Genomic DNA, 15,841 nt, shown 5'->3' with positions numbered 1-15,841 from the left:
AACTTCCACGGACCAATTAAGCAAGACAGCAAAGCCAGGCTGGCACTGCGAAAATGCAGGCTTATAGGTGCCTGGTTTTAAGGATGTTAAGTAATTTGCCATTAGGAGGAATCTCAGTGTGGGAACAGCGTTTCAGGGCAGCTGTGTCGTTCTGCTGTAGAACAACAAGACGTTGGATCCAGCAGAATCCTAGAGACCAACAAGATTTCCAGGATATAAGCCTTTGAGAGTCCAACCTCCCTTAGTCACCTGACAAAAACTTGTACCCGGGAATTCTTGTTGGCCTTTACTGGACTCAAATCTTGCTCTTCTCCTCCAAGCCAACTTGGCTACCTACTTGAAAATGCAAACAAATCAGAGATCGAAATGGCGGTAGCCATGGCGATACAAAGCCAAAGATTTGCAAGTTCACAAGCCCAACTTTGTTTTCCTGCATCAAGGTACCCAACGAAGGAAGTGTTGATTCTTGCAAGCTTATATACCTTGGGAAATCTTGTTTTGCCACCTTGCAAACACAGAAGCCCTCTTAGGAGTGAAAGAGTGGTCTAACTCCAGATGAGAACAAATGTAAAAACATTTATTGGGTATTCCAATACATAGACTCACATCTCACCAAGGATTCTTCCAATGCTGTTTCTATTTCAGATGGTCTCATCTAGTTGGAAGAGAGTAATCGAGTGGGCTGCCAGAGCACAAGCTAGTCTAATGTACAAAGGGCAACCAGGAATTTAGTGGTTCAGCAAAGAAATAGTCCCTACCCTGGCAACTAACTCAAGGTCAAGGCTATATGGTCATTCATGTTCAGGTCACTGGGGGAAGTTGTGTTCTCCTACAATTCCCAGCTTTCCCTCTCTTAAAGAGAAAGGAAAAAAATAGCTTCTTTTCAGTTTAATGTAATTTTAATAAGCAGCACGAGGTGTTTTGAATTCCTAACTATGGGCATCACATTGTTGGCCTTTAAGATTCTGCTGGACTCAAATCTTGATTCATTCACGAGTATTAAGCAGGGGTCTAACTGTCAACCTGTTTTTGCAGTTGGTGGTCTTTATTACAACTTCCATCCTCCCCCCTCCTTTCTGCTTACCTTCCCTTAGGTTTCCTGTGCCGTGACCTGCCCCGCAAATGGATGTTGAAGGCTTTGGTGAGCTTCTGCAGCAGGCAGAGCAACTTGCAGCCGAGACAGAGGGCATTGCTGAGCTCCCCCATGTCGAACGTAACCTCCAGGAGATCCAACAGGCAGGAGAGCGTCTGCGCTCACGGACTCTCACACGCACCTCACAGGAGACTGCAGATGTCAAAGCGTGAGTGCCCAGGATGTTTGACGTTTTCAGACCACCTTTAGACAAAAGAAAGTATCATTACTGATTCCCCATAGGGCATGAGGAGTTGAGATAATCCCAGGCAAACTTCCAAACACATGATAAACGTTTTTCAGCTCTTTACCGTGTGTCTGGGTTGCCTGCAAAACAACAATAAAGTGATATTCCAAAAACAAATCAGCTCATCTCTTCATGGCTAGCACTTTCTGGACCACTTCTCCATACTTAAAAAGTAAATCAGATTAAGATTAATACCTGTAGGTTCAAAGGCTAGTAATGTGTTGATCAGGTTATTTTAATCAAATAGGTGTTATTTTAGGATGTGTAAATGGGGGAATATTGTGTACAACAATCATCTTCCCTTTTCCAAAACTGGGACTCCTTCCTCTTGTGTGAAAGCTTCCGTAACCTCCTTCCTTTTCATCTCCCTCCTAGATCGGTTCTTCTTGGGTCCAGAGGGCTTGACATATCCCACATCTCTCAGCGGCTAGAGAGTCTCAGTGCTGTCACAACCTTTGAGCCTCTGGAGCCTGTGAAAGACACGGATATACAGGTAAGGGGCTATAGGTAACTAGGTCACATACATACAGTTAAGATAAACAGCAGTAGCTGCTATACAGCTCACAATTACTGCGCACCCCAAATTTCACCCTGAAACGGGTTTTAGCAGCAAGAGGAGTTGGATCTTATATGCTGTTTTTTTCTATCTGAAGGAGTCTCAAAACAGCTTTCCCTTTCCTCTCCCCACAACAGACACCCTGTGAGGTAAGTGAGGCAGAGAGAACTCTGATATCACTGCTCGGTCAGAACAGCTTTATCAGTGCTGCGGTGAGCCCAAGGTCACCCAGCTGGTTGCATGTGGGGGAGCGCGAAATCAAACCTGGCTCGCCAGATTAGAAGTCCGCACTCCTAACCACTATACCAAGGAAAGCCTTTTCCTGCCTCTTTGAGCATGGTGGAGCACCATACACAGAGAAAACACTGCCCAAATACTGCTTGTGGAATGCCATTCCAGGCTTCCTTTCTTAGGGTATCAGTGGATTGAAACTGCCCTGCAAATATTGAAAGAAGCACATCTCTCCTGGATTCATCCTTGTCAATAAATAATTTAAAAACTCACGTGAGGATGGCCCTGATTTTTTGCTCAAGGGTTTAAATGTCTGTTCTGTTTGTAGTAAGTAGTGGCAAAATGTGATGTGGCGGCATGTTGAACTAGGACTGAGGAGGTTGAGGGCTCAGATCCCCCTCCTGGACCCTACAAGGTGGTCTTGGATTGCTGTCTTTGAGCCTAACATATCTCAACATGACATAACATGTTGGGAGGGATAAAATATGGGGAGGAAAAACCTGTTTCGCCCTGATTTAATAACATCCGGTAATGGAGAGGACATTTGTAACAAATTCAGGTGTAAAGAAGTCCCTGCCACTTTTAATAATGTTAATTATTTGGTTCACAAGGAAGCTGAGTATGTGTGTGAGAGAGACCATCCTAGTGGAGGAGTGAGTTGAAAAAGTAATTTTGAATACTGGCTGTTGAAATTCTATGGAAGTCAAATGGGATTACATAATCTAATGATGCGAAGGCTTTTTGCCAACTCCTCCAATTTCCAGGGGACACAGCTTCTGCGCTTTCCTCCCTTGGGACATGGGTCTATGCTACTCATAACAGTCCATCTGCCTCTCTCTCTGGTCGCTTCTCCCTGCATAACTTTATCACCATTATCTTTTTACAACTGCTAATCATGATTTAGTAACTCCCTCCCCCACTTTGTAATTTTCCTTTAAACAGAATCTCCAGTTTGATTTCCTTTTGCATATCTGAGGAAGTGACTCACAAAAAGCCTGTATTGAAATAGATGGTTTAAGTCTTAAATTGCCTCTGAATTTTTGTTTTAAACTGCTTCTTACCCATCTGTACTTCCTTGGAAAACCCAAATGTTGCAGAATTACAGAACATCAGATTGAGAATAGGTTCACGCAAATCTGCTTCTTGGGTTTGGGGTGTGTGTGGGGGGGGGGGTTACTTTGAGCTGGCGGACATAACTTGTTTTCAGCATAGCCATCTCCCGGAATTAATTTTGAGTGTGGTTGTGGTACAAAGTACAATCTGTCCTATTCCATTTCCGCATCTGCTGTGTCTCCTTTCTTCTCATGTTGCTCTGTGGTGGGCGTTGCAGACAGATCTGTTGGAATTTCAGCCTTTCAAATGAGGGGAGGCCAGGCCTGCAGTGAGAACATCCCTGGAAACTGCTTTCCTGTAGATAAAATACAACAGTAAACAAATACATACAAACAGTACTCTAGCAGGAAGGCCAGGGCCATAAATACCTGTGCTCAGTGATATTAGGGAGCCCCAAATTACTTTGCCCTATTTGGTTAACCAGTTGTTTCTGGCCTGAATTTCATGGTTTTTTTTATTTAAAAAAACCCCTTTAAACCATACTTTTTAAATGCTGACTAGGGAAAGGCGTGCCAAATTGCATCTCAGTTAATTATGTGAATTATTTAGCAGCAATAAAATCTAGATGACTGATATAAAAAGAGGGTCATTCCAGAAATGGCTCCCATTAGGGTAATTGGCCAGGAACCTGGTAGTAGATTCCTGTCACTTGAGTGGGATTGGCTTGTTTTCTTGTGTTGTGTCTTGGGAGCACAATGGCCTCTGCAAATCAGTTTTGAGAATATAAAACATTGTCTAGGTAATACAGCATTTTATTTCCACCAACATATAGCCTGATGCCTCTGGTTTGTTTGCAAGCATGGCATGAAAGCGTTGGTACTTCCGGTCTTTGTATTGATATTTGTTTGTTGGAAGTATACTGCCTTCAAACATGGAAGTTGTGCTTGGGTGTAATGACTAATACAGAATCACAGAATCATAGAGTTGGAAGGGGCCATACAGGCCATCTAGTCCAACCCCCTGCTCAACGCAGGATCTGTGCTGCTCAGCACAATATCTCTGACCCTCTACTGGATGAATTTGCTTAATCCTTTTGAAATAGATAAACTTGTAGCCATTACTACGCAGTGTTGAAAATGTCATAATCTAAGTGTCGCATGAAGAGGAATGTCCTTTTATCCATCTTGCACATGCTGCTCTCCACTCTAATATTGTGAGAGGCAAGGATTTGCTTTCTCAACAAGGCTCATTGTTTTGTAGTCCCTATCACACTTGAGAAGACAAGATTCATTGGGAAAGACAACAGTGCTAGGAAAAGTTATAGGCAGAAGGAAATGAGGAAGGCCCAACATGAGATGGATTGACCCAATAAAGAAAGCCATGGGTTCTAGTTTGCAAAACCTGAACAAGGCAGTCAGTGATAGGACAATTTAAAAGTTATTAATTCATAGGGTCAGAAGCAGTTTCTGACCTTGCCCATGTCATTTCTGTACAGTGCGTGGATATTGTCAGTGCAATGAGCTTTCCATTAAAATCTCAAGACCTCTTTCTTAGATAGTCATAGTTAGTTATCAGTGTGTTTTTGAACTTAGGGCTGATGTGGGGTGGGGATATTCCAGATATTTGCTTTGCTTTTTGTATGTGTATGTGATTTTTTATTGAGCAGTCTGTTTGGATCTTCAGTCTTCTTGTGGATCATCTGCTGATCTACAGATGAAGTTCCCTCCCACCCCAAGTAAGATACATCAGGGGTGGTCAACCCGTGGTCCTCCTGTGAGCTCAAATGCGAGCTCGACTGAACTCAACGGAATTGTAGTCCATGGACATCTGGAGGACCACAGGTTGACTACCCCTGAGATACAGTACATCCAGTGGCTCTTGTAATGGGATCAGACTATTATGAAGTTGCTGTTATCTGCTTCTGCAATGGACAAGCACGTACTCAAATGCTGCTTCTCCAGTTGTGAAGTGGACATACCTGTGAAGGAACAGGCTGTTTTGGAAAGGGCCAGGTGCTCAATCCTGACATCTCCTCAATTAAGTTGTTGTGTGATTGTGTTTGAAAATGTCATTGGAGAGAGAACACTCCCATCCCCAGTTCCCAGAATGGAGACTAGAAGTTACAAAGTTCTGCTGATAACTGCTGTGGTTTTGGTAGTGAAGGAGGGAAATGTAAAGCCAAGAAGACTTAATTTTTAAAGAAGCCCTCCTGTTCCTTGTAAGCATTTCTACTCCTGTAGGTGTTGTCAGATTTTACTTGTTTTCAGAGTAATTCCCACTCAGATCAGCTAGGAGCTGAGGATGACGTGGGCATACAATAGGTTTCTAACAGCAAGGAACTTGATGTTTACTGATGCTGCTTGCATGAGGGATACAACAGGTCAACACTCTCATTTACTTGGAAATCTCTGCCCCCCCCCCACCCCATCTACATACCTGCCAACCCTGCAGAATGCTAATTGCCTGTCACTTTAAGTGCTGATGTCTGGGTTGGAGGCATTTGGCCGTCCCAATGAGCTTGTGGGTAGATACGGGAAATGGAGAATTTGCCATCCGGACTTTGTTTGGGAGATCTCTTCACCTCCAAAAGAAATCAGCAAGGATGAGTTTAGTAGAAATCTTATCATCAATTAGGCGGGGCAGAAGGATGTACTGCTTTTCAGAGAAGGGCAGCTAGGATGGCTGTGGGGTTGCAATCCAGACCTTACGAGGAGAGGTTGAGAGAGCTGGGTATGTGTTGTTTGAGAAGATGAGGGCAAGGAGTGATGCCATAGCAGTATTTAGCAATATTATAGGTAGACATGTTGAAGAGGAGGCCAACTTGTTTCCTGTAGCTTTAGAGACAAGGACTAGGAGCAGTGGGTTCAAATTACGGGAAAGGAGTTTCTACTTAAATATTAGAAAGCATTTTCTGACAGAGGGCTGTTTGCAGATGGAATATGCTGCCTCGGAGGGTGGTGGAGTCTCCTTTGTTGGAAGATTTTAGGAGATTGGATAAGCACCTGTCAGGAGTGTGTTTCTTAAGTCCCTGAGAAGAGGGAGGGCCCTCAGTTGTCTCTTCCAGCATTGTGTAATTCTGATTCTCCTTATTCCCCTCCCCACCTAATGAAAACCAGAATAGAACATCACTTGGTAAAGGAGGTAGGGTGGAGTCAGAATGAAGATACACAGAATCTGAAAGCAACCAAATGGCGCAGAGGCCTTGTGCTGACAGCAGGCTGCATTGCAGGATTTGGCATCAGTTGCCACACTGTACAAAGAACGAATAGATGTTGGGCCCTGTGAAGAACTGAAGTGTCTGGTTGGCAAAAAGGTGGAAGGGGGGAGGCTGGGAACCTGCCATCGAGGATGCCTGTCCATATCTGAAAATGAGTCCTTAGTTGGATGTAGTGCTTAGGAACGTCAGACTGCTTACAAGCCTGGCGGGCCAAAAAAAGAAAGAAAAGAAAAGGCCTTTGAGTTAACAAGTGCAATGATGAAGCATCCTTCAGGAGAGCTCGACTGAACTCAACGGCTTGTGTGCAGCAAAGGAAATCGATCCAATACGGGAGACTCTCTTCGTTACTTTTTGTAGTTTATTACAGGGGTAGTCAACTTGTGGTCCTCCAGATGTTCGTGGACTACAATTCCCATGAGCCCCTGCCAGCATTTGCTGGCAGAGGCTCATGGGAATTGTAGTCCATTAATATCTGGAGGACCACAGGTTGACTATCCCTGGTTTATCACACTGAAGACCTGACATGGCAACAAAAGCATAGGGCTTGTGTTAACTGCTTGATTTTTGTTTTTGTTTGTTTGTGATTCCCTGTAACGTTTACAAGCTGCTTCCCTTGTGATGATGTGCATTTTCCAGTGATGTCTGAGATCTTTTAGACTTAACGACAACCCTTAAAAGAAATGACCGGGTAGACAAAATGTGTGGGAAGTTAACAGACTGCCAAATATTCTTCTAATCTGAGACAAAGAGGGGAATTTGCAAAGGTTCTTGAGGGGGGAAAAAACTCTATCTTCCTATTCCATGTGTTTGGGTAGAGCTGAAGTCAGTGGAAGACCCTTTGTTTCATGTGCAGAAGGTCCCTGGTTCAGTCCTTGACACACATTCACACCCCTGGCACCTCCATTTTAAAAGATCATATAGGAGACCCTCTGAAAGATCTCTGCCTGGGATTCTGGAGAGCCACTGCTAGTTGAAGCTGATCTTGATGAACCAGTGTCTTGACTCAGTGTAATGCACCTTCATGTGTCTACACCAGGGGTAGTCAAACTGCGGCCCTCCAGATGTCCATGGACTACAATTCCCATGAGCCCCTGCCAGCGAATGGTGAACAAGAGGATGATTGGGAATTCATGGGAATTGTAGTCTATGGACATCTGGAGGGCCACAGTTTGACTACCCCTGGTCTACACCATTCTGGATTCTGTTGTAGTGATGCATGACCATGAAGCTGCATGGGGGCAGGGGAGTAAAATGAATACTGCAACAAGGATCTTCATGTTATTCTCTCTGGTAAATTTCTTTTCCAGCAGTACATTTAAAATAGATAGGAGAGCAAGATTATTATTTCTCTCTTCTTAGCCCTGAGAGTCAATTAGGGAAAATGGCCTAATCGAACCTTTCTGTGCTATATCGTAAAATGGGTACAAAGACTTGACGGGGTCTGATGGGTGTAGCACTCAATTGGCCGAATACCGGTTGTATGAGAAGACGTCTCCCTTCCTTTATGGCGATATGCCTCTGGGCTGTTTCACACGACTGAGCCTGGCCTCACCACCACCCTGTCAGCAGGAAACTGATTCTGGTTCTCAAATGAACAGAACAAGACTGGCATGCCTGCTTGCAAACAAGCGTGTTGCCTTTGCGCTTAAAATCTCCTGAGTGCATGCTTGAAATCTGTAAAGCCTAGAGCTTTTTTCTCTAGTAAATGTTTCACTTCATTCTGTGTTGTAAGCCTTGTTACATTTTGTGCATTCTCTGTTCAGTGCGGCTCCCACTTAATCTGCCTGGAATTAAGGGTGACACATCCCATAAATGTGAAATGCATTTGTAATAATGGGGACAGAGATGTTTACTGGGGTTGCTTTAGCGATGCAGCAAATCATCAGTCCCTTCTGCTTTAGGTTCTTTGGCTTCAGAATTGCCTGTAGGAAGACAGGCCTAATGGCATTATGGGAACTCCCATTATATTGAGCCATATATTTTTGGTTATTTCTCTGTGTTAAATCCATAAGGAAGCCATTCCGCTCTTCAGTTGTTCAACAAAAAGTATATTTTAAATATTGTATTTGAATATTGAATGGTCAGCATGCATTTATTTTTGCTCATATCCTATTGAGTTCTTTCCAGCAATAAATTGTAATTTGTCATCAGTTATGGAGAGGGAACAGGATTTTTGGAGGAGGTAGGTAAGAGAGCTTGCTCCGTCTCTGTTGCTTTCCCCAGGTAGTCGAATGCTAGTTGCCATGTCAGTGGACTTTAGCCCTTAATATGCTGTTGTTTGATATCAGATTGGCTCAGGTGGGATGTCTTCTTCCACTGGCTAGATGTAGATTGGTTCTCTCTCATGCTAAGGAATGGGTGTGTTGTGAGTAAAGCAATTTGGTCAACTAAAGGGTGCATAGAAACAGAGTTCAACGAGATCTGAACACAATGGAAAAATGGGCAAATGAGAACAAGATGCAATTTAATAAAGATAAGTGTAAAGTTCTGCATCTGGGTCAGAAAAATGAAAAGCATGCCTACTGGATGGGGGATACGCTTCTAGGTAACACTGTGTGTGAACGAGACCTTTGGGGTACTTGTGGATTGTAAGCTAAACATGAGCAGGCAGTGTGATGCAGCGGTAAAAAAGGCAAATGCCATTTTGGGCTGTATCAATAGGGGCATCACATCAAAATCACAAGATGTCATAGTCCCATTGTAGACGGCACTGGTCAGACCACACCTGGAGTACTGTTTGCAGTTCTGGAGGCCTCACTTCAAGAAGGACGTAGATAACATTGAAAGGGTACAGAGGAGAGCGACCAGGATGATCTGGGGCCAAGGGACCAAGCCCTATGAAGATAGGTTGAGGGACTTGGGAATGTTCAGCCTGGAGAAAAGGAGGTTGAGAGGGGACATGATAGCCCTCTTTAAGTATTTGAAAGGTTGTCACTTGGAGGAGGGCAGGATGCTGTTTCCGTTGGCTGCAGAGGAGAGGACGCACAGTAATGGATTTAAACTACAAGTACAACGATATAGGCTAGATATCAGGAAAAAATGTTCACAGTCAGAGTAGTTCAGCAGTGGAATAGGCTCCTAAGGAGGTGGTGAGCTCCCCCTCACTGGCAACTTACAAACACCCACCCATTCTTCTCCTCAAAGTAGACACCCTGTGAGGCAGGTGGGGCTGAGACAGTTCTCAGAGAACTGCTCTGCTAGAACAGATACAATATGATGCTGAGGAAGTGTGCATGCCCATGAAAGCTCATACCTTTGAATAACACTTTGCTGGTCTTAAAGATGCTACTGAACTAAAAATTTGTTCTGTTGCTTCAGACCAACAAGGCAACCTGCTTGAATCTGTTTTCAGAATAGAGTCAGTCACTCTTAGCCACTACTCCATGCTGGCTCTCAAGTTAGCAGGCCTTCTCAGAGGTGATAATGGTAAAGAAGAAAAGCTGCTTCTCTGCCACTGTTGTGTATGCCCGGTACATTCCTGATGGTGAAGGTGACCATACATTTCTGTTGGCAGGTTGTTGGCATCCCCCTTTTGGGCAAGATGCTCAAGCAGGTCGTGGTGGTCTACCTCAAGTCATTTTTGAGTGATGCAAATTATCTAGCCCTATTTCAGCTTGCCTTTCACCCCTGTTCTGGATTGGAACTGCCTTGGTCTCCCTGGTAAACAATGTACCAGGAGACAGAGGGCAAACACAAGCCTGCTGATTCTCCTGAACTCTTATCAGTTTTTTGTATTAGAGAGAAAAGAAGAGAAGCAACTATCAACAGTGGCTTTCTTTTCAATCACCTGGGCAAGCGTTTCGGGTACTGTACTCCAGCGATTCTGATCCTCCCTGCTAGGGGTCCTTTTGGTCTGGATCATGGCCTTTATGTTATAAGGATCCAGAGTGGTGTGCTGTTGTTGTTTTGACCCTCAGTGTTCATGTGAAGCTCTTAGGAGAAGTTGTCTGGAGATGTGGAGAATAGTTGGTTTGGTGATGATCACTCATTCTGTTTAACTTTTTAAATATAATACAGGTGAGGCCAAGAATGTTTGGAGTAGAGTATAGCATGAAGGATGAAGAAGGACTGATAAACTGAACCAAGACAGGACAAACGTGCTGTTGGGTAGATTGTCAGGCACGGAGGTGATGCTCAGCTTGCATTATGTGGGCTTGCATTTTCCCTTAGTGCTGTGAGATCCTGTGCTGCTTAAAGGTAAAGGTATCCCCTGTGCAAGCACTGGGTCATGTCTGATCCTTGGGGTGACGCCCTCTAGAGTTTCCTTGGCAGACTCAATGCTGGGCGGTTTGCCAGTGCCTTCCCCAGTCATTACTGTTTACCCCCCAGCAAGCTGGGTACTCATTTTACCGACCTCGGAAGGATGGAAGAAGAAGAAGAGTTGGTTCTTATATGCCGCTTTTCCCTACCCAAAGGAGGCTCAAAGCGGCTGACAGTCGCCTTCCCATTCCTCTCCCCCCAACAGACACCCTGTGGGGTGGGTGAGGCTGAGAGAGCCCTGATATTACTGCCCGGTCAGAACAGTTTTATCAGCACCGTGGCGAGCCCAAAGTCACCCAGCTGGTTGCATGTGGGGGAGCGCAGAATCAAACCTGGCATGCCAGATTAGAAGTCCGCACTCCTAACCACTACACCAAACTGGCTCTCCATGAGCTGGCTGCCGGGATTGAACTCCCAGCCTCATGGGCAGAGCTTCCAGACTGCATGTCTGCTGCCTTACCACTCTGCGCACAAGAGGCTCTCCCGTGCTGCTTATGGGCCCACAAATGGCCATACTTTTTATAAACTTGGTTGGTGTGGCATTTGTAGCCTCTTCCTGGAAATGGGTGATCTCACCAGCGTTACCCATGCTTTGCTGCATTATTGTAATGAGTCGCTCACATGCCTGCTTTTGAAAACCATACATAAACGTCACTGGATCCTCAGTGCAGTGACCGGTTTATGGATTGTTTGTAAGGACCATGTAGCTCTGGTGCTCCCAGTCTGTTTCCAGACAAAATTTAGGTTCTGATTTTTAAAAGCCCTAAACAATCTTTGGTCTACCTAAAAGGTTGATTGCTCCTACATGAACCTGCACATCAGTGGAGAATAAGACTGAATGTTCTCATTTAGGTTGCCCCTACTCCCCACCCCAAAGCTACAAGCTTCCAAGAGGTTGGGGGATCAGTACGTGTGAGAAGCACTTTTAGGGGACCCTCCTTGTCCCTCAGCCTCTTGTAAGTTGTGCCACTAGCTAGACTAGCCCCTGCCAAAAAAAAGCTCTCAGTGGCTGCCTCTCTGAAAGTGGTGTGTTAAATCTGTGCGTGCATATGGAGTAATTATTCCCTTCCTTCCCTGCCTGCTAGCCCTGTAGCTCAGCCAGGTGTTTGATCTTTGCATGGCTGAACAGCTGGGCCTGTGGGTGAGCAGTTTAGTCACAGTCTGAGATCTTTAAAAGGCAAAACAGGTCTTTATTTAACTAGAAACCGGGATCACAAAGGCAATGGGAACACATAGCAGAACAAGGCTGCAGGTGTTACGAGGACCAAGAAAAGAACCCAGATCAACCACTATAACTAGGTTTTTTCCAGTACATGATTTTACCTTGGCATTTTTTCCTGAGAAATGGGTACAAGACACCTGGCAGGACAAAAACAGAGGCAAGTTGTTACAGATTTCACCCCTATTTTCTGACAATTCCCAGCTACTTCCTTATGCAGTTTGCACAGAGCAAGTGGAATGTTTTAATCCTTCCCTCTCCATGGGGGAGGAAACGTGTGTCTGTTTGGCCTATTCTGAAATGGGGACTGAATCCCCACATTCCCTGCCAGGTGGCATTGAAGCAGTTATCTCATGATGTGCAGTCCTGGCCAGGATATTAAAAAAGTAATATTAAAAGTAATCAGTCTTGCTTCTTTCTGGCAGCATGGCTAATGGTCCCTCTGTCAATCAAGGCAAATGGGATGCTTTTCTCCCTGTGTGTAAGGAGAGGCTTTGATGGCCTCTTTTTATGGTCATGTGTTCCCATATGTTCCCATATGACCTAAAACAAGATCATGTGTGTTATTTCAGATCATCCCATGTTCCCTTGTCTAAACAGCCCCCACTTCCAGAATTTAGGCATGTCTCTTGAGGGGGCAATGTATGTATGAAACTTTCCTAAGTGATATTTGCTTGGTGTCATTTTCCTGCCAAGCTGTGTGATTTGAGTTTTAGATAGTTGTCCGTTCCCCCTTTCAATGACAGGGTTTTAGTGCATGTTATTGGGTATAATAGGGTATTTTAATAGGGTATTGGGTAAAATATGATAAAATACCCTATTTTATTGTATAGGGTCTAATAGGGTATTTTAATAGGGTATTGGGTAAAATAGGGTGTTTTATCATAAAATACCCTATTTTATTGTATTGGGTATAATAGGGTATTGGGTAAAATAAGGTATTTTATCATGTGCTCTGGTTTTTAAAGTTACTTCTTTTTTAAATTTCTGCAGCAATTCATTGGAGAAGAAGAGAAGAGCTGGTTTTTATACCCGACTTTTCACTATCTGAAGGAGTCCCCAAATGGCTTACAAACACCTTTCCCTTCCTCTCCCCTGTGAGTTAGGTGGGGATGAGAGAGCTCTGGAAGAACTGTTCTACAATAACAGCCCTAAAATGACTGTGGCAGGACCAAGGTCAGCTGGCTGCAAAGTGGAGGAGTGGAGAATCAAACCCAGTTCTCCAGAATCAAACCCAGCTCTCCAGATTAAAGGACAGGGCTCTTATCCACTACATCACACTGGTTTACAAACAAAAATTAGGTTGTCTATGTTAACATTTTGAGTTATTTGTAAGTGCTTTTGAAGAGTGTCATTCCTAAAAGCAAAAAATCACTGTATCTGTAACATTTTGTTCTTTTCTGATACTCCTTACATGTCACTCCTCTAAAGGAACCTCTAGTTGCTTCTGATTTATGGCAATCCAGTGAATTAATCACATCCAAAATGTCGTATTGGTAACAGCCTTGCTCAGGTCTTGCAGACTGAGAGCCAGTTCATCTCTTCCTCTTTTCCTGACGCCTTCCAACTTTTCCTAGCTTTATTGTCTTTTCCGGTGACTCTTGTCTTCTCATAATGTGATCAAAGTCCATTGAGTCATTTTAGGTTCTAGGAAGAATTCAGGGAAGATATTTACTGAAATTAAAGAGACATAGTAATCAATGGTCCCACTTAAAAATATGTTCTGCTCTCCCAGTGGTGCTTCACAGAAGTTTTCTGATAGTGCTGTTTGGCCAGCTTTGTAGTTTTCCGGTCCTGGTGATTCAGGTAAGCATTCCGTATGGGCTTGATTCATCCAAGTGACAAATTAAATTTTACTTCAAGTGCTCTGAGAAAGATGAATTCCATTTTGGCCCAAGCTTGTGCTTTCGCAAAGGCCACTGAACCTGATTTAACTTCTACTCTTGTAGGTCTGTCAGTTACAGGGTCTCTGTTAACAGAAATGTTTGTTGATCAAGTCCTGGCATCTAGTGGTGCAGCTGTATCCAGAATAAGTGCCAACAATCTTAATTTGATGATTCCAGATACTTACCAACACTTACTTAGCCAGAAAGAAGGGGAAATGACACAGAGAGACAATAATCATCTTCACTTTCTATTTCGTATCCCTTTCCCCCCTCATATATTGGTTTCTAAGAAACAATCTATCTACTTATTAAACAAAAACTTAATTCCCACTCCATAATAATTCCCCATTGTACAATTGGCGCCTGGCTGAAAGTTAGAATAAACTCTGGAAGCCATGATCCAGAGCTCCTCCCCTTGCACATGGAATGATCTGGCCGGCCTTAACTAGGCTTTGTTATTCCCGCTTTCACAATAATCAGGGATGCAGTGAAACTAAACTGGATTTGAAAGGAACATCTGGGCTAGCAGAGAATTCAAATTAATGTAGGTACAAACATACCAGACATGGTTAAGGATAGCAAGAAGATTACATGTGCCAGCGGGGGTGTACATCGTTCTAGGGCAACACTGCATCTACTGTAAAGGTATCCCCTGTGCAAGCACCGAGTCATGTCTGACCCTTGGGGTGACGCCCTCCAGCGTTTTCAAGGCAGGCTCAATACGGGGTGGTTTGCCGGTGCCTTCCCCAGTCATGACCGTTTACCCCCCAGCAGCAAGCTGGGTACTCATTTTACCGACCTTGGAAGGATGGAAGGCTGAGTCAACCTTGAGCCGGCTGCTGGGATTGAACTCCCAGCCTCATGGGCAGAGCTTCAGACAGCATTTCTGCTGCCTTACCACCCTGCGCCACAAGAGGCTCTACATCTACTGAACCTGGATAAAAGTAACTCCATCCAATCTGGGCATTCTTAGAACTCACGCAGTTTTCACTGTGAGGGAACACTGCTAAATTGTGAATTCACAAATGATGCTTCTTTCAATGAAATGCAAAGGAATTAATTAATGAATTGTCAAAGGCTTTCACAAGTCAACTGGCTGCTGTGTGGCCATGGGCTGGTAATTTTTAACATATTCCCTTCTTTCTTATTTTGGAGTCTCCCAGGAGATGAACTGGAACTTGGAAGCTTCGTTCTTGTTTTTGGTTGGAGTTCATTTAGGAAATATTTTTCCCATGCCTGGGTGGAGTTCATTAGTAGCATAGCGATTGTTCTGGTTTAGAGAGAAGGGAAAGTCTCTAACTTTCACAACAGAGCCAGAAAAGAGAGTGCTTCAGTCAATTCCGCACAGTCCTGAGATGCCTAGTAATAGAATTAGCAGAGATCAAAAGGCTGTTTCAGTGTTGTTCCCACCTCTTTGTGTATCAAGTATCCAGTGGACCTCTTCGCTGCCAGCCCTACCTAAGCAGGAACTGCAGTGGCTATAGATAGGCTATCTCAGACCTCCATTTGAAATGTTGGGGTGGAAAGAAAGAGAAGGAAAGCTGTGAACATCTCTGGAGATGTAAGATAGCCTCTGTCCTTGGTTTGCCACCTTAGGCACACCACCAAAGCAGATGTTTGGAAGGAGGTGGTGAGATGCTCATATGAATCCCACACTCGTGCACACATGCACTTGATGTTCGTGAAACCCTAGAACAGGGGTAGTCAAACTGCGGCCCTCCAGATGTCCATGGACTACAATTCCCAGTAGCCCCTGCCAGCAAATGCTGGCAGGGGCTCCTGGGAATTGTAGTTCATGGACATCTGGAGGGCCGCAGTTTGACTACCCCTGCCCTAGAACAACAAGGGGGGGGCTTAAAGAATGTTGCTGCTATTAGTGATATCATTGTCCACCCCACCTCCCCAACTGAAAATGCAGCCAGCTTTCAGAGGCTTTTGGAGTACCAGCCAGGGCGGGGCGGTGGTCTCATAGCCTGTCCATACAGTAGACCTTGCAACACTAATGCACTCGATGAATATTTCATTTGCCATTCTTGGTTC

The 15,841-nt window shown here is 44.3% G+C and overlaps 1 protein-coding gene across 2 annotated transcripts in view; it reads left to right on the top strand.

The window, feature by feature from the left end:
* Positions 1 to 15,841, top strand: part of NUP93 (nucleoporin 93) — an 89,783-nt gene that overhangs the window by 10,184 nt on the left and 63,758 nt on the right. For both annotated transcript variants that reach the window (XM_077309847.1, XM_077309848.1), the window contains exons 2-3: positions 1,095 to 1,301; positions 1,755 to 1,872. In XM_077309847.1, the coding sequence (XP_077165962.1) occupies positions 1,123 to 1,301; positions 1,755 to 1,872 (297 nt within the window). In that variant the 5' untranslated portion in view covers positions 1,095 to 1,122. The remainder of the gene's footprint in view (positions 1 to 1,094; positions 1,302 to 1,754; positions 1,873 to 15,841) is intronic.

The sequence above is a fragment of the Paroedura picta genome, chromosome 14 (genome assembly GCF_049243985.1).
Source record: "Paroedura picta isolate Pp20150507F chromosome 14, Ppicta_v3.0, whole genome shotgun sequence".
Classification (NCBI taxonomy): domain Eukaryota; kingdom Metazoa; phylum Chordata; class Lepidosauria; order Squamata; family Gekkonidae; genus Paroedura; species Paroedura picta.
Note: the sequence above shows the minus strand (reverse complement) of the source record. Positions and strands in the feature narration are given on the sequence as shown.